An 18,293-nucleotide genomic window follows, 5' to 3' on the forward strand; every position below is an offset into this window, starting at 1 on the left:
CAAGCTCAACGTTGCCTAACTTCGATGATCTAATGAGAACTGGTGTGTCAATGTGATTATATAAGAAAAAAAAAAAAGACAAGCGCCAATCTATATATATATATATATATATATATATATATATATAGATTGGCGCTTGTTTTTTTTTTTGAAATGTAAAAAAAAAATGATATTTAAATATCAATATTTGTTACATCTTTAATCACAATGTATTTTTAAATGTACAATTCTAATAACTGGAAAGAGAATTTAGGATGCTGAAACCATACATAACGAAAAAGAAAACAATAGATTTGAGAAAAGTATATCTTTGTTGGTAACCTCCCCATGAGAACTGAATTTCACACCATGGTCAAGGTGTTTAACAGGTGTGAGAGAAATAAGAGCTGAGAAGCCAGTAAAAGGATTTAATTTGTAAAAATTGCTTGCATTGGATCCATCGGCCTCAGCTGATCAGCAATAATTCCCATCCTGTTCTTACTGCTCGAGAAAGAGTGAGGTAATGCTTGGAATAACAACTCAAATCGAAGCCAATCATTGGAAATCAGAATTGTTGAAATGATTGATAAATAATGAAAATGCTTCTTTTCTCACAACCTATAAAAAAAAATTAAAAAAATCAAAATTTGCCCTCATGGGGAGGCAACACAGGATTACCTTACAATCATGGAAACAAGTATAAATAATTAAACTTCATTATTTGAGAAATAGAATTTGTCAATGTCAGAAGACTGATTTTTTTCAGCTTTTTCGGCTAGTTGTATTAAGGCGCATCTTCTACAATATGGAACAATGTAACAAAAATAAAACCAAAAACAGTCCATATGATAGGGGCACCTGTGAAGATTCATGCTTTTCTTTTGTCTTAGGAACTCAAATGAACCATAATACTTGATGTTTGCAACTAATATTTAATTAAAGTAAAAAATTACCTTGTAATCAACAATTTAAAGATTTCAAAATCACTTTTAAACAAACAGTTAACAAGAGTCATCTATTTTGGAAATATTAAATATGTTTCGATCACTGCCTTAAAAATGCGAAAGTTATTTTGAAGCCTTTAAACTATCAATTAAAAATTAATTTCTAGCCTAAATTTTAAAGGCAAAAAATAATCAAGTAATACGTTCATTCATGCTCTGAAACCAAAGTATGAAATTTCAAATGCGATCTGATTGTATAAAAAAGAAATAGAAAAAAAATAATTATTAAAAATAAAAAGAGAATGGCATTTTTTTTTTTCCTTATAAACTATATACTTCATTTGAATAGATAGTTGCCGATGTAAAAGGAAATAATAAAATCAACCATGCAGAAAGACCAGCCACAAAGAAAAAGACAATTTTCGTCCGTCCTGGCTGCTGATGGGCCATCACCTCGCTGAACGGGGGGAACCCCATGTGATTGCAAAAGGCATGTGCGATGACGGGGGCAACGATATGGCCAGTCCGGAGGAAAAGGAAGGCTGAGTAGGCACCGAAGATGGTTGTGTAGAAGAGTTGAAAGATGGACTGCTTAAGGCCATCTTTGAAACCCTGCTGACCGAGGATGACACGCTCGATCATATGATGAAAGTGAGCAACCCCAAAGAAGAGGGGGCAACAGAAAACGGCAGACCACTCGCCAATTGAGGGCACCAACACTGGCAGCATGCATGCGCGAAAGATGAATTCTTCGGAGAAGGGGGCCACCAAGTGGTTTCGCAACCAGATCAAAGACTTGAAGCTGTTTGACCAGTATTTCGGTTCCAGGTAGAGGTTGAAAACTCCGTCGATGTAGTGCAGGTAGAGGGGCCCAGCGAAAAGGACCATAGTTAGAAAGAGCGGCACGAAAAGAGCTGGGATTAAGCCGGTGAATCGAAGTCCAAGCCACTCAAACAGAGTCCGGCCGTTCAAATTTGTGGAAGTTGGATAGGAACTAAAACACCACAGGAGAGGTGGAACTACAAAGGCAACCACCCCTACGCTGACGAATCTCCGTTTGATGATTTCCGGATGGTCTCGGGTTCGGTTCCCATTGTTAACCCAAGCATAGAGGCTACCCACATAGATGACAGCAAACAATAGGCATAGCAGGACGGCTTGCCAGAAGTCGAGGGTGAACACGACAGACTCCATGTTTTCCGGCCAAGAGCGGATAACTGGCACTGACAAGGGCACACAACTCGGATAACACAACAAAAGTTTTTTGTTGTCTATTATTCTTTTTTAAAGGTTGCCCTCTTTTTTTTTTATTGGAAAATCAACCTGTTGAGAAAAATAAAAACAAAATTAAACTTGTTTCAAGTCAAAATAAAAACTGAAAATAAATGTTTCATAAAAGATAAGCTGTATTTACCCAGCATTGCTCAGCTTAGGGAAAAACAATTAAAAATATAGTTAATTTTTATTTTGTAAATAGAATATTTTAAAACATGTTTTCGTTTCACCTTATCTTATTGCTATAAATATTTTTTAAAAATAATTCAATGTGTATTTACTAAAGCTACATATGTACGAGAAACACACATACACAAGATCTTGTGTTACTTGGATTATTTGGATGCCTCTTTTTAATCTTGGATGTTATTCTCTATGATGGTAAATGCTTGCACTTATCAAGTTCAAGTCACTCATGGTGTCTGGCAGCCATTAGCAAGAACTGTAAAATGCATGAACAGAGTTGGGATTATATACTTGTCCATAATTTGTATCCACTTAAAAGACGGAATGTGACAACAGCGAGAGGGAAGATGATTACAGTTAAAAGCAAGAGATAGTGAGAAACAAAAATGGTGTTAGTCAACAGTGAAGTGGAATTATTAGAATTCAATAAAAACAATAGCTGATAAACTAGACTGATACTAGGCTAAGTGCTGATCCCAATGGAATGCACATCCAGATTTCCAAACTCATATTATTGTTGTGATGCACTGTCAGAAAACCAAAGGTGACAAGAACCAGGTTACAGTGCAAGAAAAGATAGGACAGATTGTTGTTGAGGCCTGTCACTTTGTGACTTCAACTAATGTAACATCCCCGATAAGAACAGTAGTCCAAATAATCCTCATCTAAAAAATTCCAAAATTTATAAGACAAAATCTTGTCTAATAGTTTTATGAATAAAGACATTATTTTCAGTATTTTTCTATTATTTTTCAGGCCTCCAGCCTATTTCAGGTGTATTATTAAGTGATTTGAACATTGTTTATATAAACAACAATCATTGGAAAGAAAAAAAAACAAAGAAAATGCTTACACAGCTGAAAAATTAATGCAAAAAAGAAAATTAAATAAAATTATAATTTTGTATTCTCCTTCCTTCTCTTTCCTTTAATTGCAAGATGGAAAAAGTAAAAAAAAAAAACAACCCATGTGTTTCCTATTTTCCAGTGAGCTATTTTGGTTTGATTTGTCTGTTTTTCATGGCAAATCAGGCCTTTTTGGGGAGGGGATTATTGAATATAAGACCTATTGTAAAAGATTCTATACACTTACTTAAACAGGGGTTACTAGTTTACCCATAATTGAGTGCAAATTGCAGGTTCATACCTTTTCCAACAGATAATAATATCACTGAGGATTTGAATTTAGCAAAGTCGTTTACCCAGTAAACATATTCATTTCAGTCATAAGTTGAAACGATATTTTTATGGTTGGAAGGAATTTGCATAGCTCAACCAACATTTTTGGTATGTTCTGGGTGAAAATTTACAGTATATATTTTGGCAATGGCTAAACTAACTTTCAAAGGACCAAATTTGGTTATGAAAAAAAAAAAAAAGGATGAATAAAATAAATTTTCATCAACCTGTTATCTTCGTTTCGAAAAATATGTCATGTTTTAAAGATGTAGTGAATATATAAAGAATTGAAGGTGTTGGAAAAAGTGTTATTGTTGAATTTGATGTCTCATGATTAGACCTATGACAAGAGAATATTCTTTTCATTGTTTTGACTCTCGAGTATATATCTGACACAGTCAATTGAGAACCACATCGCTCTATCTAAAAACATTAACTGATATATACTCGAGAGTCAAAATAATGAAAAGAATACTCTCTTGTAATAACCCTACTCATGATGTACTATCAAATTGAACCATTGCTTAGTGTTTTCACACATTTACTGAAATAAAATGACAGTTTGATTATGAAAGATGAACTATAAAACAATATGCGTATATCAATAATTGCTTGTGTACGAGTAAACTTTGTGATAAATAAAAAAAATGGTGGTTGATTTAAGGTGAATTTTCGATAAACATATACATCGAAACAGGTTTTCAAGTGGATTTATAAGCATGTTTTACATCAACTTATGGCTGAAACAATAAGGTAATTGTGAAAAGGTCATCTTTTACTAAATAAAACATTAAACGTAACTTTCATAAATACATGTTGAATATTTATGGAAATAAAAATAAAATAAGGAAAAACTTAAATGAATTTTCAAAAATCTTTTTAAAAAATTTATATTTTTTAAAAACATTTTTGAAAATTCATTTAAGTTTTTCCTTATTTTATTTTTGCTTCTTCTGTAAAAGTAAATGCCTATTTTTTTTTTTTACTGCATTTCGAAAACTACTTCCAAGAAATAGTTTATTATGTCTGCATTCATAAAAATATCAGAAAACATGTGGTTTCTCTCATTATTTGGTAAATAGACATTCAATTGTTTATTTTCTTCCCAATGCTTTGACTTGGGCAATGCCAGAAAAACACAGCTAGTTAACTATAATTGGACTTTAATAAATCTTTCACAAGTACAAGGAAAAATATTAAAAAATACATAGATACACAAGAACAGTGACTATTAATGAAAGCTTCACTTTTAGAGTAATAATTTTTAACAAATCGAAGGCCTTCGATAGGGTTTGGCACATGGAATATTTGAAAATGTTTTTTTAACCATCAAATTATTTTCTCTCTAATCTTCTATTATAGAAAAGGAACTTTTTCCGTGTGTGTTTGTTCCCTTTGGACTTGGAAATGGCTGATTTTTTAAAAATTTCATGTGAAGGTACTTGATGTGTCCAGTAATGTTCTTATGTAGGTTTTGTATTTGAATGCATCTGATAAGTATTGAAAATCTATAATCGAAGAAATCTAATTAAATATGGAAGTCCAATTGTGACTAAAGTTAACACTTATACAACCTAACATCACGAAAGCATTTGAGAAGTTTATCACTGCACAAGCAGAATGACTCAGCCTATAAAATTAACTATAGATTCTTTTATAAAACAGGGGCACATTTAAAATGAATGTTTATTTTTAGAGCACAACTGAACCATGATACTTGACTTTTGTACGTTTAACTTTAATTCAAGTGATTATGTAAAATTAATTGCATAAAATCAACAGTTGGTTATTTGATAAGACAGGGGTACATTCAAAATGTATGTTTCTGTTTTGACCACAAATGAACTATGATACTTGACTTTAAGTGAATAAAATCAACAGTAGATTCTCTACAATGTATTGTAGACTAAGTCATTGTGGGGAGGCATGTGAAGGTTCATCTTGGTACACTGCAGGGGAGGGATCCCTAACTAGAGTAGTCAATCAATCGATTTGATTATAAAATGGGCAATTTCACAGATTTCGTTGACAATAAAAGTATGGAAGGGTGGAACATTTGTTGATCCTCATTCAATCCCAGACAACGTTGGGTCTCCCTGCTGCTTGGTTTATAAAAGTAGTTGTTAATGGAGAAATTTGTTGCACTTAGTATCAATACTGGGGTGCCCCAGGGATTTTATTCTGAGCTCAACCATCTTTCTGATCTTGATCAATGATCTCCCAAATGACATTTTAAGTTCATTCATTGACATTTATGAGATAACAATCATCTATGGAAAACACTTAAAAAAAAAAACAAAAAACAAAACAACAAAAAACAAAGAAAAAGAAATCCTTCAACCTTGGCACTCCTCTCCCTCCCATCACAGGTTTGGGTTATTCTAGACGATTCCTTTAGAGACTATCTTCACAGAGGTAACTATATATTTTGTAACTAACTGATTTCTTTGCATCTGGTCAAAGTAGCAAACAAGTGCACATACTCTGAAGGTGCAGTGAAAATCAAATTATGGTTAGCTTAGAACTTTATCTATCTCTCTTTTCTGGCTCTCTTTGGGTCCTCTTCATCTTATGTTCGCATTTTTCTCATTATTGTTGATTTTTTTATAATTTTGATTGTACTTGTATTTACTATGCCATTTTTATGTAGCTAGCATTTCTGTAAAAAAGACTTTTCTTTCAGTAGAGCATCACTGGTAAAATTTTTTAAAATACTGCCTTGTAATAGATTAAAATTATCTATTTAAATGCAATATTCTTTGATCTAGAGGTCTCAAATTCTAAAAATTAGAACTAAGTAGCAAATGAATAAAGGAATTAATGCTGGAGTCCCTCAGGGGTCCATCTTGGACCCAACTCTCTTCTTGATCTACATCAATGATCTCCCAAATCACACCCTAAGATCATTTGTAGACATTTATGCTGAGGACATTACCATCTATGGCAACACTTCAAATGCAGTAAATGACCAAGTTCTATCTGATTCTCTCTTGTCTGATCTTGATCACGTGCAATAGGGAAAGAGGTGGTTGTTAATTTTAATGCATCTAAGACCAAGCTGCTATCTTTTCATCATCAACGCTCTGATCCTCCTCTGGCATTAATCGAAATAAATGGCTCTTGTCTTGGAGAGGCTCCATTTTTTGACAAACTTCAGGTCTGACTTTTACTCCTGATCTGAGATGGAACACATTCATTAAATCCGTAGCCACGGCTGCTGGGAAAATGGTGAGATCGTTCTACTGCTTCAGTAGATATCTTATTGCCAATGCAATTCTCTACCTGTATAAGAGCCAAGTATGTCCAAGGATGAAGTACTGTTGCCACATCTGGGCAAGAGCTGTTAGAAGCAGTTTATCCTGCCTTGACAGAGTTCAAAACAGACTTTGTAGTCTAGTGAGGGATGCCCTTTTCTCTTCCTTTCAACATCTTTCCAACAAAAGAGACATTGCGAGCATGTCTCTGCATTATTGTTATTTTCATGGTAAGTGTTCCAATCCATAGTCCCACTGTCCTCACTTTCACAAAAAACACTCACCTAGCTGAAACCACTATCAATAATTTCCCCCCACTCTATCTGTGCCTAAACCTAAATGAACAAAGGTTCTTTCTTAGAACTGCATGCCTGTGGAATTCTGTTCCGTTTTCCTGCTTTCCAAGTAACTACAATATAGCTATCTTCAAGTCCAATGTGAACAAGTTCTTGATGAGCCATCTCCTTAAGTAATCCAATTTACCAAATTTACACTACTAACGATGACTATGGCATGTTCCCCTTGACCACAGTACACTCGTTAACCTGTATCCTCGAGTGGCTTCCAGGCCTTGATAAGCGGTGACGCCTTTGTAAAAAAATATATATCTATATATATAAAAATGTAATTTTTGGTTCGTTCAAAGTTGATACAACCATATTTCTACATTACCAATTTATTTGAAATTTTCAGACAACCCATCTTTAGAGTCAAGGGATGTTTCTATGTTATTAAAATAAATTTACATCGCCAATTATTAAAATATTAAATAAAATAAAAATATTTTTCGTAAGCCGTTAGTGCGAACCTGTTTTGTTGATAGAACTGAACTTCCGGTTCGATTCACATACCACGATTTGGCGAAACAAATTATAAGATTTCATTTTCGGTTTACTTGATAAGTAAAAAAAAAACATAATTCATTTGTTTATCTTCCAAATTTTTTAATTTAAACATTTTTTCTTTATTATATCAGGCAAAAAAAAAAAAAGTTTGTCGCTTGCTTTTTGAGTCGAAGTCGTTTTTTTTTGTTTTTGTTTTTTTATTTCCCGATATAAGAAAATATGAACTTTTTTTTATTATTGACACTATAAATTGTTTGGTAAAAGTACAGTTTTTTTTCGAAGAAATTTTACGGATTGGTAACGTGCTTAAATAATATTTGGTGATAATGCAGAGAGTGGTCTACGCTATTTTTAAAAATCTTATTTCCATGTTTAATTAAAGTTTTATTATATGTTTTTTTTATTCAATTGTAAGGTTAAAATACAGATTAGGTACAAAACACCCTCCCCTTCCCATGCTAAGAATGGCTTTTTAAATAATAACGTTATTATTTCAGCACGGATCACTCTCTGCATGAGTACCGTACTTTCACCTAACAATTTAATAAACAAAACATGGTACTTATGCAGAGAAAGTACCGTGCTAAAATAATGTTATTTAGAAAGCCATTCTTAACATGGGGAGGGCGTCTTGTAACTATTCTATACTTTCACCTAACAATTTAATAAACAAAAGATGGTACTTATGCAGAGAAGGTACCGCGCTGAAATAATGCTATTAAGAAAGCCATTCTTAACATGGGAATAGGAGGGTGTTCTGTAACTATTTTATACTTTCACCTAACAATTTAATAAACAAAAGATAGTACTTATGCAGAGAAGGTACCGTGCTTTAGAAAGCTATTCTTAACATGAGGAGGGAGTTTTGCATCTATTCTATACTTTCACCTAATAATTTAATAAACAAAAATAGATAGTATGTATGCATAGAAAACACCGTGCTGAAATAATGTTATTTAGAAAGACATTCTTAACATGGGGACGGTATTTTGTAACTATTCTGTCCTTTCACCTAACAATTTAAAAACAAAACATGGTACTTATGCAGAGAAGTTACCCTGCTGAAATAATGACATTATTTAGAAAGCCATTCTTAACATGGGAATAGGGGTATTTTTTAACTATTCTGGATTTTCACCTAACAATTTAATAAACAAAAGTTAAAGTTAAGCAGACAAGGAACAGTACTGAAGCATTCACATTATTTAGAAAGCCATTCTTAACATGGGGAGGAGGATGTTTTCTAACTATTCTGTACTTTCGGTGCTAATGCAGAGAGTGATCCGCGCTATTTTTTAAATCGTATTTCCAAGTTTAATTAAAATTTTATGATATGTTTTTTATTCAATTGTAAGGTTAAAGTACAGAATAGGTACAAAACCCCCTCCACTCCCCATGTTAAGAATGGCTTTTTAAATAATAACGTTATTATTACAGCACGGATCACTCTCTGCATGAGTACCGATTAATGTTTTGTTGTTTGCTTTTTTTTACCGTATTTTTATTTTTTTTTTAAGAAAACCTTTAAAAAAATTTGAAAAAAATTGAAAGTACACGTTCTTTCTTTTTTTTTTTACAGAAGTTGTTTTTATATAAGAAAATATGAATGCTTTTTCTTTATTAAAGAAATTGGGTGCTCATGAACTTATTGATCCGTGCTGAAATAATAACATTATTTAAAAAGCCATTCTTAACATGGGGAGAAGAGGGTGTTTTGTACCTATTCTGTACTTTAACCTTACAATTGAATAAAAAAAACGGTAAATTGTCCACCTCCACAATTTTCTTTTAAATGACGACTTTTGTAGGTTTTCGACTATGCTGAATATGGAAATCGCATTGAAATTCTGCAGAAATAAGTAGTTATCGAGATATAGAAACTTGTATAATGCATTGTAATCTCTGGCGGCCATCTTTTTTACACGCTTGCGCGCATCATAAACAAATCTACGTGTGTAACAAAGATGGCCGCCAAAGAATACAATGCATAAAACAACTATTTATATCTCGATAATGACTTATTTCTGCAAAATTTCAAAGTGATTTCCGTATTCAGCATAGTTGGAACCCTTTAAAAGTCGTCATTTAAAAGAAAATTGTGGCGGTGGACCTAATCTAAAAAAATACCAAAAAAACATAAAACTTTAATTAAACTTGGAAATATGATCAGTAAGTGCATTAGCACCCATTAATCGACTAACGTGACCTTATTGCCAAATAAGCTCCGGCTACAATGTTGAATGCGCCGTTCACATTGTTTTTTTTTGGTTTTTTTTTTCAAGTTAAATTCAACTTTCACAATATCCTTTTATTTTTTTATAATTTCACAATATCTTTTTTTAATAATAAATTGTTAGTTAAAAGCACAGAATAGTTACAAAACACCATGCCCTCTCTATGGTAAGAATGGCTGAAAAAAAATATTAGGTACTCATGTAGAGAGTGATCTGTGCTGAAATAATAACATTCTTAACATGGGGAGGCGAGGGTGTTTTGTACCTATTCTTACAATTGAATAAAAAAGCATATAAAATTTTAATTAAACTTGGAAATACGATTTAAAAAAATAGCGTGGAGCAGTAAGTTCATTAGCACCAGAAATTGTTAGGTGAAATACAGAAAAGTTTCTACCAAGAAAACCATTATTTTTTTTGCTATTCTTACCAAGGGTAGGGGATGGTGTTTTGTCACTATTCTGTGCTTTCAACTAACAATTTATTAAAAAAAACAAAAGGTAAATTTTCACATTAGGTCCACCTCCACAATTTTTAACATGGGTAGGTTGGGGGGTGTTTATTCTGAAAGCCGTTCTTAACATGGGGGGAATGGTGGTATTTATTCCAAAAGCCATTTTTAAAAGACGAAAGACAGGTAAAAGGTTAAAACACGTGGTTAGGCATGGGTGTTGTTTATTCCGAAAACCATTCTTAATATGGGGAGGTTGGGAGTGTTTATTAATGGCCGTCAGTGAATTATAGTGCATAGTACAGGTCTTTATATCTCGAAAACTAATTGCCTCTGCAAATTTTAAATGAGATTTTCTTTTTCAAATACATACTGAGTTTTTTGAGCCGATTAAACATTTTACATTAAATAAAAACACTAAAACATTATCCAGTTAGATAGAAACGTAATTTACCTTAGCTTTGCTTTCATTTATTCGTTTTTGAACAACTTTTTCGAATCTGTGTATAGTAACCCCCCTCCCTACCCAAATATTAATTAAAAACTCATATTTTTGAATACAATAAAAAAGAAAACTATTTAGCGTTTCAACAACTTTCGGCTTAATCCACTGAATGTTGCTCGAGCCCAAGCCATGATTGACGGTAACTCCCGAGGATCCGGATCCAATTCTGCAAGAGTTCCTTTTTTTTTTTGTCATTTTCGCCTTTTTTTTTTTTTTTTTTACTTTTTGGAGTGGATTGCTGTACTAAGAATATAAGAAACATGCATTTTCTCTTTTTATTAGAATTTTCCATTACACCAAATTGAGCCACAGCAACCCGTGGCAGGGTACAGCTAGTGTATATATATATATATATATATATATATATATATATATATAACAAAATTCTATTACCCATTCGTCTTCTCTGCTTAATAGACTTCTAGTGATAGGGGAATCTAGAAAAAGAAAATCTGATTTAATTTAATGGAGAATAGAAAACACATTGTAGACACAGTTTTGGCAAACCCATAACTCTCGCTTCTCCTATTTTACACCCTCAGTCCTTGTTGTGAGTGATATTTCTGAAGAAAAACTGTATATTAGGTTGGCAGTCTTTTTCCTGGGCAGTTGTTTAAGATGTCCTTATTTTTCTCTTTCTATGCCTATCCTTGTGGCCATGTGTTGGAGGTAAACGTTTTATCTAGGCTGACGTTATCCATCTGATAGTCAGGGACCTGAACCTTGGATTAACTCCTAATGAGGCTGTCCTATTAGCAGGTGCAAAGTACTGGGGCTGCTGTATTACCATTTAGTGAATGGATTCTGGACCAAACAGTAGCTTCTAGTGGGGTCACTTGATGTCATATTAGTGGGAAATGTTATCACTTTTTCTCTGCATGGTCTGCAAAAATCATTTGACGTTTATTTTTTTCCATTTCTTTTCCTCTCTGTCCTGCTCTAAATTCTTCCACATATCCCATATTCAAACAGAACTCCAACTTCCAATATAGTTCTCCTTAAACATCAGGAGTCTTCCAGGGGGTCAAATTTGATTACAGGAAACCAAACTTAACCTATTGTTTCTATGCAAAACTATGACTGTGTTCCTAGATGAGTTTGTGATTAAAGGATACAAACTTGACATCAAAATCCAACTCCCAGGATCATGGGCATGGAATATGTGCCTACATTAGGGATGGCTTTCATGTGGTAGGGACATTAACAGGGAAATTGCCCTATATATGCTTCTGAGTAGTACTTACAGTACCACATTTATATTTGCCCTCTATCACCTCCACATATTTCTGAGAAAAATGACCACATCCTATCTGTTCATCCCTCAGTTAACATACACGTGTGTGGAGACTTCAATTTTCATAATGTTGAATGGTTAGCATTTGAGTGGTCAAAGAAGACAGATGATGAGGAGGTTCTGTCATGATTTCTCCATTGCTAATAACCTAACACAGATTGTTCACAAACCCACCCGTGTGCCTGACACTGATGGACAGTATGCAAGTCTCCTAGACCTTTTTCTTACAACTGTCCAGAACTGTGCTCATTCTCCATTCCGTCTCCACTGGGATCTTCTGATCACTCAGTTGTCTTATTTAAGATAAAAACAAAAAGCTCTTTGTACAGTATATTGATACTCTATGGTTAACTGAGATAGCTTCCAAACATTTATATCAGATATACCTCTTCATTCCATGTTTAAAAAGAATGTGTCCTCTATAGTATCAGACTTGACTGACTGGTTGTAACACCATTTCTAATGCTGGAGACACCAGATTGCTTTGCTAGCTAAATAGAAGTCAGGTGTGGTTGACACTTGTTAAGAACTCCAGATATTCATAAATTTCTGCATATCAAACAAGTCAATCTTTCAATAAAATAGTAGCAAATTCTGACAAGCATTGATGGCAATCTTGGCAGTCATTTGTTGTATGTTGAAAAAGAATTTAAGACAAGTTTTTTTTTTCGTTAGTTTTGACAAGAGATTTGTAAGGGAGAGAAATTGCAAATAACATGTTCCTCAAGTCAAAGAGTATTATGAACACATGCCAGTGAGGAGTCCCATGAAGACAGACCGATAACCTATTTCTTTGGAATAAAGAGAAAGGAAGAAATATAAAGACCTGAGAAGTGGGAAAGAAAGAGAGAGATATAGGAGAAAGAGAGAAGGAAAAGGATTTCAGAAGAAAGAAAGAAAGAAAAAAGATTCAGAAGAAGAAAAAGGAGAAGAAAAGAGAAGAGGAGGAAATGGTAATCCTACCTATAGAGGGAGAGAAAACGCAAATTCAGAAAAACCATTTATTTTAGCAGATAAGAGAGACTTCGCTTGCTACACACATCAGATTGATCTGATAGCCCAAATCTCCTGAAAGGACCAAGTGGAAAAAGAGTTTCCCCATGACTGGCTGAATAGACAGACAATCATAAACCTCGTTTTAAACCTCGCAGCAAGATCGAATTAAGTGGAAAAAATCGTGCATCCAAAAACTTTGTTCTTATATACAATCTTTTAAATCTTTTCTTGCATATAGAATAGTTTTGTACAAATAATTATTTTTATTTATAATAAAATGATTTCTGAGTTTTTATTAATTATTGATTGCCTGTTGATTTGAGTATAATGCAGTTGTTTCAGATCCTGATGCCCAAGCTGCAGCTGATAGGTGGCATGTCAGCCATTCACCAGAGCACCAACGAAAGAATTCAATCACATTTGATAATAAACGGCCAGTCAATGTGTTAAAGTAGCAATACATATGAAAAGATTTAAATGGCTTAAAATATTTCAATATTGGTGTATATAGAAAGAGCTTGATAAGCTAAGAAAGAATCTTTTTAAATTTTTAAAATCCAATTAAAATCAAGGAAGTTATGACTTTTTGTATGCCTTGCGCATTTGAATATTTTTCCCCTCTTTAAGACCATATGCGTTTTGTCAGATTTTTGCACTACTTTTTCAGTAAAAATGCTATATCTTTGTTAAAACACAAGACTAAGCAATGAAATTTGCCATATAAGTGTATTTTTGTGCAAGGAATCTGAATATGCTACTGAAAATCTCTAGAAATTAATGGTTTCCAAATAATCTGCAGTAAATGCACATAAATATGCTGCGATTGCTTAAAAATGCCATGTATTCATTAAAAGAAAAGAAGTTAGAGAACTCAAAGTTTAGTTGTAATGCATTTTATGTGCCAAAAACTGAAATCGAAATCTAGGATTGGTTAAAAATGAATATATTGCAATATTTCTTTGGTATTATTGTAGATTAATACCTTCTGTTATCCCTCCCCCATCTGACCACCTCTCCAAAATATGTGATTCTACCTTTATAGACAACTAGCGAGGGGTACCCGGCATTGCCCGGGTGTTTGTAGGGGTGTGTGGTGTTAAATAAAAAAGAAACCCGGGGAGGGGGGGGTGTAGGATCGAAGCCGAACCCCTGAGGCGAAGTTTGAAAATAAAATCGGCCAGCCAGAAGTGAAAGATGTTTGAAAGTCGTCGAGCGTTACGACGACGACGATGACGATGTAAGCATTGTTATAAGCGAAGTAAGAAAAGAAAAGAACGTTTTAATTAAGCGGGGTGGGGTGGGGGTAAAACACAAATTAAAACAGAAAAACGAACGAACGTTACGTGAAAAATGGCTTAAATAATACAGGGTTCAATATTTAAATGTAAAAAAAATCAAAAAAAAAAAAAGAAAGACATCTCACACCACGATTCAAACCCAAAACGTTTAGATAATGAACCAACCCTTAACTACCTACGCTAAAGCGGCATATATAAAGTTTGTTCGGTTTATCAACTATTTAAAGGAAATCAGGTCATGACGTCATCTGACGCATGCGTTGTTGACCCTCCCCCTGTCGAATCTGTCTAGACATCTCTCTCTCTCACTCTTCGTCTGCCTTACTCTAAAGACTGGAAAATGGCGTCTGGCTGTTTTTATTTTTAAAAACTTCGTTTGTTAATATTTTTTGTAAGCGTATTTTTTTTTTTTTTACTTCACATGTTTGGCTTATTATTTTTCGTTTAACTATCGAGTCTAACTATTTTGAATGTGGTAATAACTTTGGTAACGTTGCCATAGCGTAGAAGTTCATAGTTTAGCTTTAATTAATTTTTTTTTACCGATAACAACATTTTTAAATTGTAAATTAAGACCGCCATTAGTGGTTGCTGACGTCAAGATCACGTGACATGACTCAGCGGGTTTTAAATACAAGTTGACCCAAAATAAACGGCCACGTGTATACTTTATGTAGAAGACTTGGCGGCCATATTTTTTGGGGCAGTTATAAATCAATTTAAAAATATGTAATGTTTAACATTAAAATGTCACTTTTTTGCCCCCCCCCTGCAGAAAATCGATCAGTTGATGCACTTCTGATGGTCACTTTGGGCCAATTTTTCGATATTTGTCGTCTGGAAGGTGGGGCTTTCATATGAGACCAAGTTTGTGAATTTTTGCTGTGTCTGTCAAAAGTTTTTAGCAGACACACAAACATACATATACACAAACAAACATACACACATTTTCGCTTTTATATATATAGATTGCATGCGAACAACTTGAAAAACTTTAAAAGATAAACAAAAATTATTTTAGAATTTAATGTAAAATGATTTCCCATTTTGAATCATTCGAGTGTTTTAGGGCAGTTACCCCCCCCCTCCCCTATTTCCTATGATAGATAAATCCTGGATGTTTTTTTGTTTGTTTGTTTTCTAAAAGGCGATTATGCATGGTTTTAAGGGGGTCTTTGTGCAATTATGAGAAGGTAGGGAGGTTGCCACTTAATGATAGGGCTAAGGAAAATTATGTGTGAACATCCTGAAGACTTGATAGAAACAAAACAAAAACAATTTTAGAATTTAGAGTGGGGGTTGGTTTCACATAAATGAAAATAATTCATCATTTCAAGATGATCCTAGCGTTTTAGGAGAGTTGACCAATTTATTTTTTTTTTGGGGGGGGGGGGAGATTAATCATGTGCACTTTTCTTCAAACGTTTTTATGCTTTTTTTTTTACGTTTATATGAGCTCACAGAGGAAGTTTGTTTAGTGGGGAGCTCTGCCATTTGTACTTAGCGTTACTGTTAAGGCTAAAGGTTTTAGGAGGAGGCTTGCCTCTCATACCTAGGATTAGACATAGAATTAAGCGTTTTTTATTTAAGAGGGTGTTTGATACCCATTGTGAAATTTTACAAGAATTATGACAAACAGACAAAAATAAATGTTATTTAAAAAAGTGAGGTCCCTCTAACAGAAAACATGATGCTTGGAAAAATATCAAGTATTTAAATTCTATTTAAATATAAAAAAAGAAACAAGTTTTTGGTAAAGCTAACAAATTGTTAAAAATGTTGAATTAATGTTATTTTGATTTTTAATTACATTTCATGTCTTTTCCTACCGTTGTTATTTCTTAACTGAGCACCTCCTACAAATATTTAAATATTATTTTTATTTTTATTTTTATTAATAATCGGGTAGATTAGTTTCCATTTGATAATAATTCACTGAAAACATTTTTTAAGGGACGAAAATTAGAAGTGTGTTACCGTTCGTAATCCTACACGTGAACCAAAACATCATATTTCACATTTTCGCTTGTTAAAATATTTTAAAATTTACTACTACCCAATTTTTTTAAATATTTGTATGGTTGATAACAAAATAGCTCTAACATGTAAGAATTTTTTTTATAACCAGATTTTCAATTTAAAAAAAAAAAAAAAAAAAAAAAAATCGATTTGGAATAAAAATAAACAACAAAAACAAACGTCTGTTTACGCCATGTTATCGCTGCTGCTGATACAGCTACTATCACTAATACTACAGAAGTCTTGATTCAAATTCATAACGATTTTTTGGATATTATGTTTTTAAATTGCTACGTACCACTAGAGAAAACACTGTCCAATCATCTTTTTAACGAATAAACATAGTAAAAAAATTGTTTTATTTAATAGTGAGTGTCTGAAGAAATTTTTTTTCAAAATTTTCAATACTCATCATTTTGAAATCTTTTTTTAACACAACAAAAAACGAGTCGTCAAATGAATTTCAGACACTCGAAATTATTAAAAATGACATCTCTTTTGACTAATTTTCAAATTTCATTAAAAAATTCTTTACAGAAACACGGTACGAATGTTTAGAAATCAGGGGGTGTCGTTACAAAAACTTACTGAAAATGCTGTTTTATGATGTTCACATTTTTATCACTTTATTTGCTTAAAACTCTAAAAATATATAATGTATGTTATTATTTACTAATTCATTTGAAAGTATATTCATTTCTGAACAAGACTTAAAGTGCTTTGGTTTTTAAAATATGACTATTTTAGCAGAAACCCCTTGAAATCTGTGATTATTGAAAGCATTTTAACGACCATATGTATTGCTAGTTAAAGTTGAGCGCACCAAATGCACATGACCTTAAGTCTGTGTGGCAATAGCCACACAGACTTAAGGTCATGTGCATTTGGTGCGCTCAATACATTGAAAAGGTAAATTTCAGTGACCAGTTACATTTTGAACGGCCCATCACTAAACAAAGTTAAAAATGTTGCCACTGGAACTAAGGGTTAGTAAACAACCTGCCCATTATGGGCCTGTGATGCAGAATTGATTACATTATGGTCCTGTGATGCAGAATTGAGCATAACCTTTCCCATTTGATTCACAAATATAGACCACTTCATACCCTCCAAGAAATTCCAATAAAAACAACAGCTAGCTGTGGTTCACTCCAGAATGTGAGGCTGCCATTGCACACAGAAATAATTATTTCTATTGCTTTCAGCAAAACAGATGTCCTGAAACTAAAGCCACATTTAGGACTGCCAGCAATCACTGCAAAAGAGTAATAAAGAATATGAGAGTCATATGTCAGTCTGGGGTCATTACATGTCAAAACACCAGCAAAAAGTTGAAATTTGCACCCATCGACACCGAATTACTTGAAAATATCCCCTTTCATGAGTTAGGAAAATTTGCCAAATTATTTGGTCCTAACCCTTACCATTCAGATTTTAGTGGGGTGTAAAATTTTGCATATTTTGCTTCCAAATTTATGCTGCAAAACATCACAAAATTTCAGTGTTTTATAAAATTAAAAAAAAAAAATACTTTCAGATATTCAATATTTCTGAAATTTGGTAGGAAGGCATTTAGGGATTGTAGAATACGAATATTTAATTATTTTTATAATTTGTTTTATATACAATTTTTTGCACAGATAATTTATCCACTTTGGACAAATGATGTTGTAGAGACATCAATAGTGCACAGAATATTTGCTAATGGCACAAAACATATCCTTAAAATCCTCCTTTCAATAAAATGAATGTGATGGAAGAGGTGGATGCATGAACTTAATCAGCAAGTCCTCATTTTCCATATTAATTTCAAGGACCATGCCAATCCATATATT

The 18,293-nt window shown here is 33.1% G+C and overlaps 1 protein-coding gene across 1 annotated transcript in view; it reads right to left on the reverse strand.

Annotated features, from left to right (window-relative positions):
• Positions 1 to 1,114: 1,114 nt before the first annotated feature.
• Positions 1,115 to 18,293, reverse strand: part of LOC145248002 (CAAX prenyl protease 2-like) — a 60,263-nt gene continuing 43,084 nt past the window's right edge. The window contains exon 2 of the mRNA XM_080109688.1: positions 1,115 to 2,246. Coding sequence (XP_079965814.1) covers positions 1,245 to 2,117 — 873 coding nt within the window. The 5' untranslated portion in view covers positions 2,118 to 2,246 and the 3' untranslated portion in view covers positions 1,115 to 1,244. The remainder of the gene's footprint in view (positions 2,247 to 18,293) is intronic.

The sequence above is a fragment of the Euprymna scolopes genome, chromosome 26, assembly GCF_053919585.1.
Source record: "Euprymna scolopes isolate OS-2025 chromosome 26, ASM5391958v1, whole genome shotgun sequence".
Taxonomy (NCBI): Eukaryota; Metazoa; Mollusca; class Cephalopoda; order Sepiida; family Sepiolidae; genus Euprymna; species Euprymna scolopes.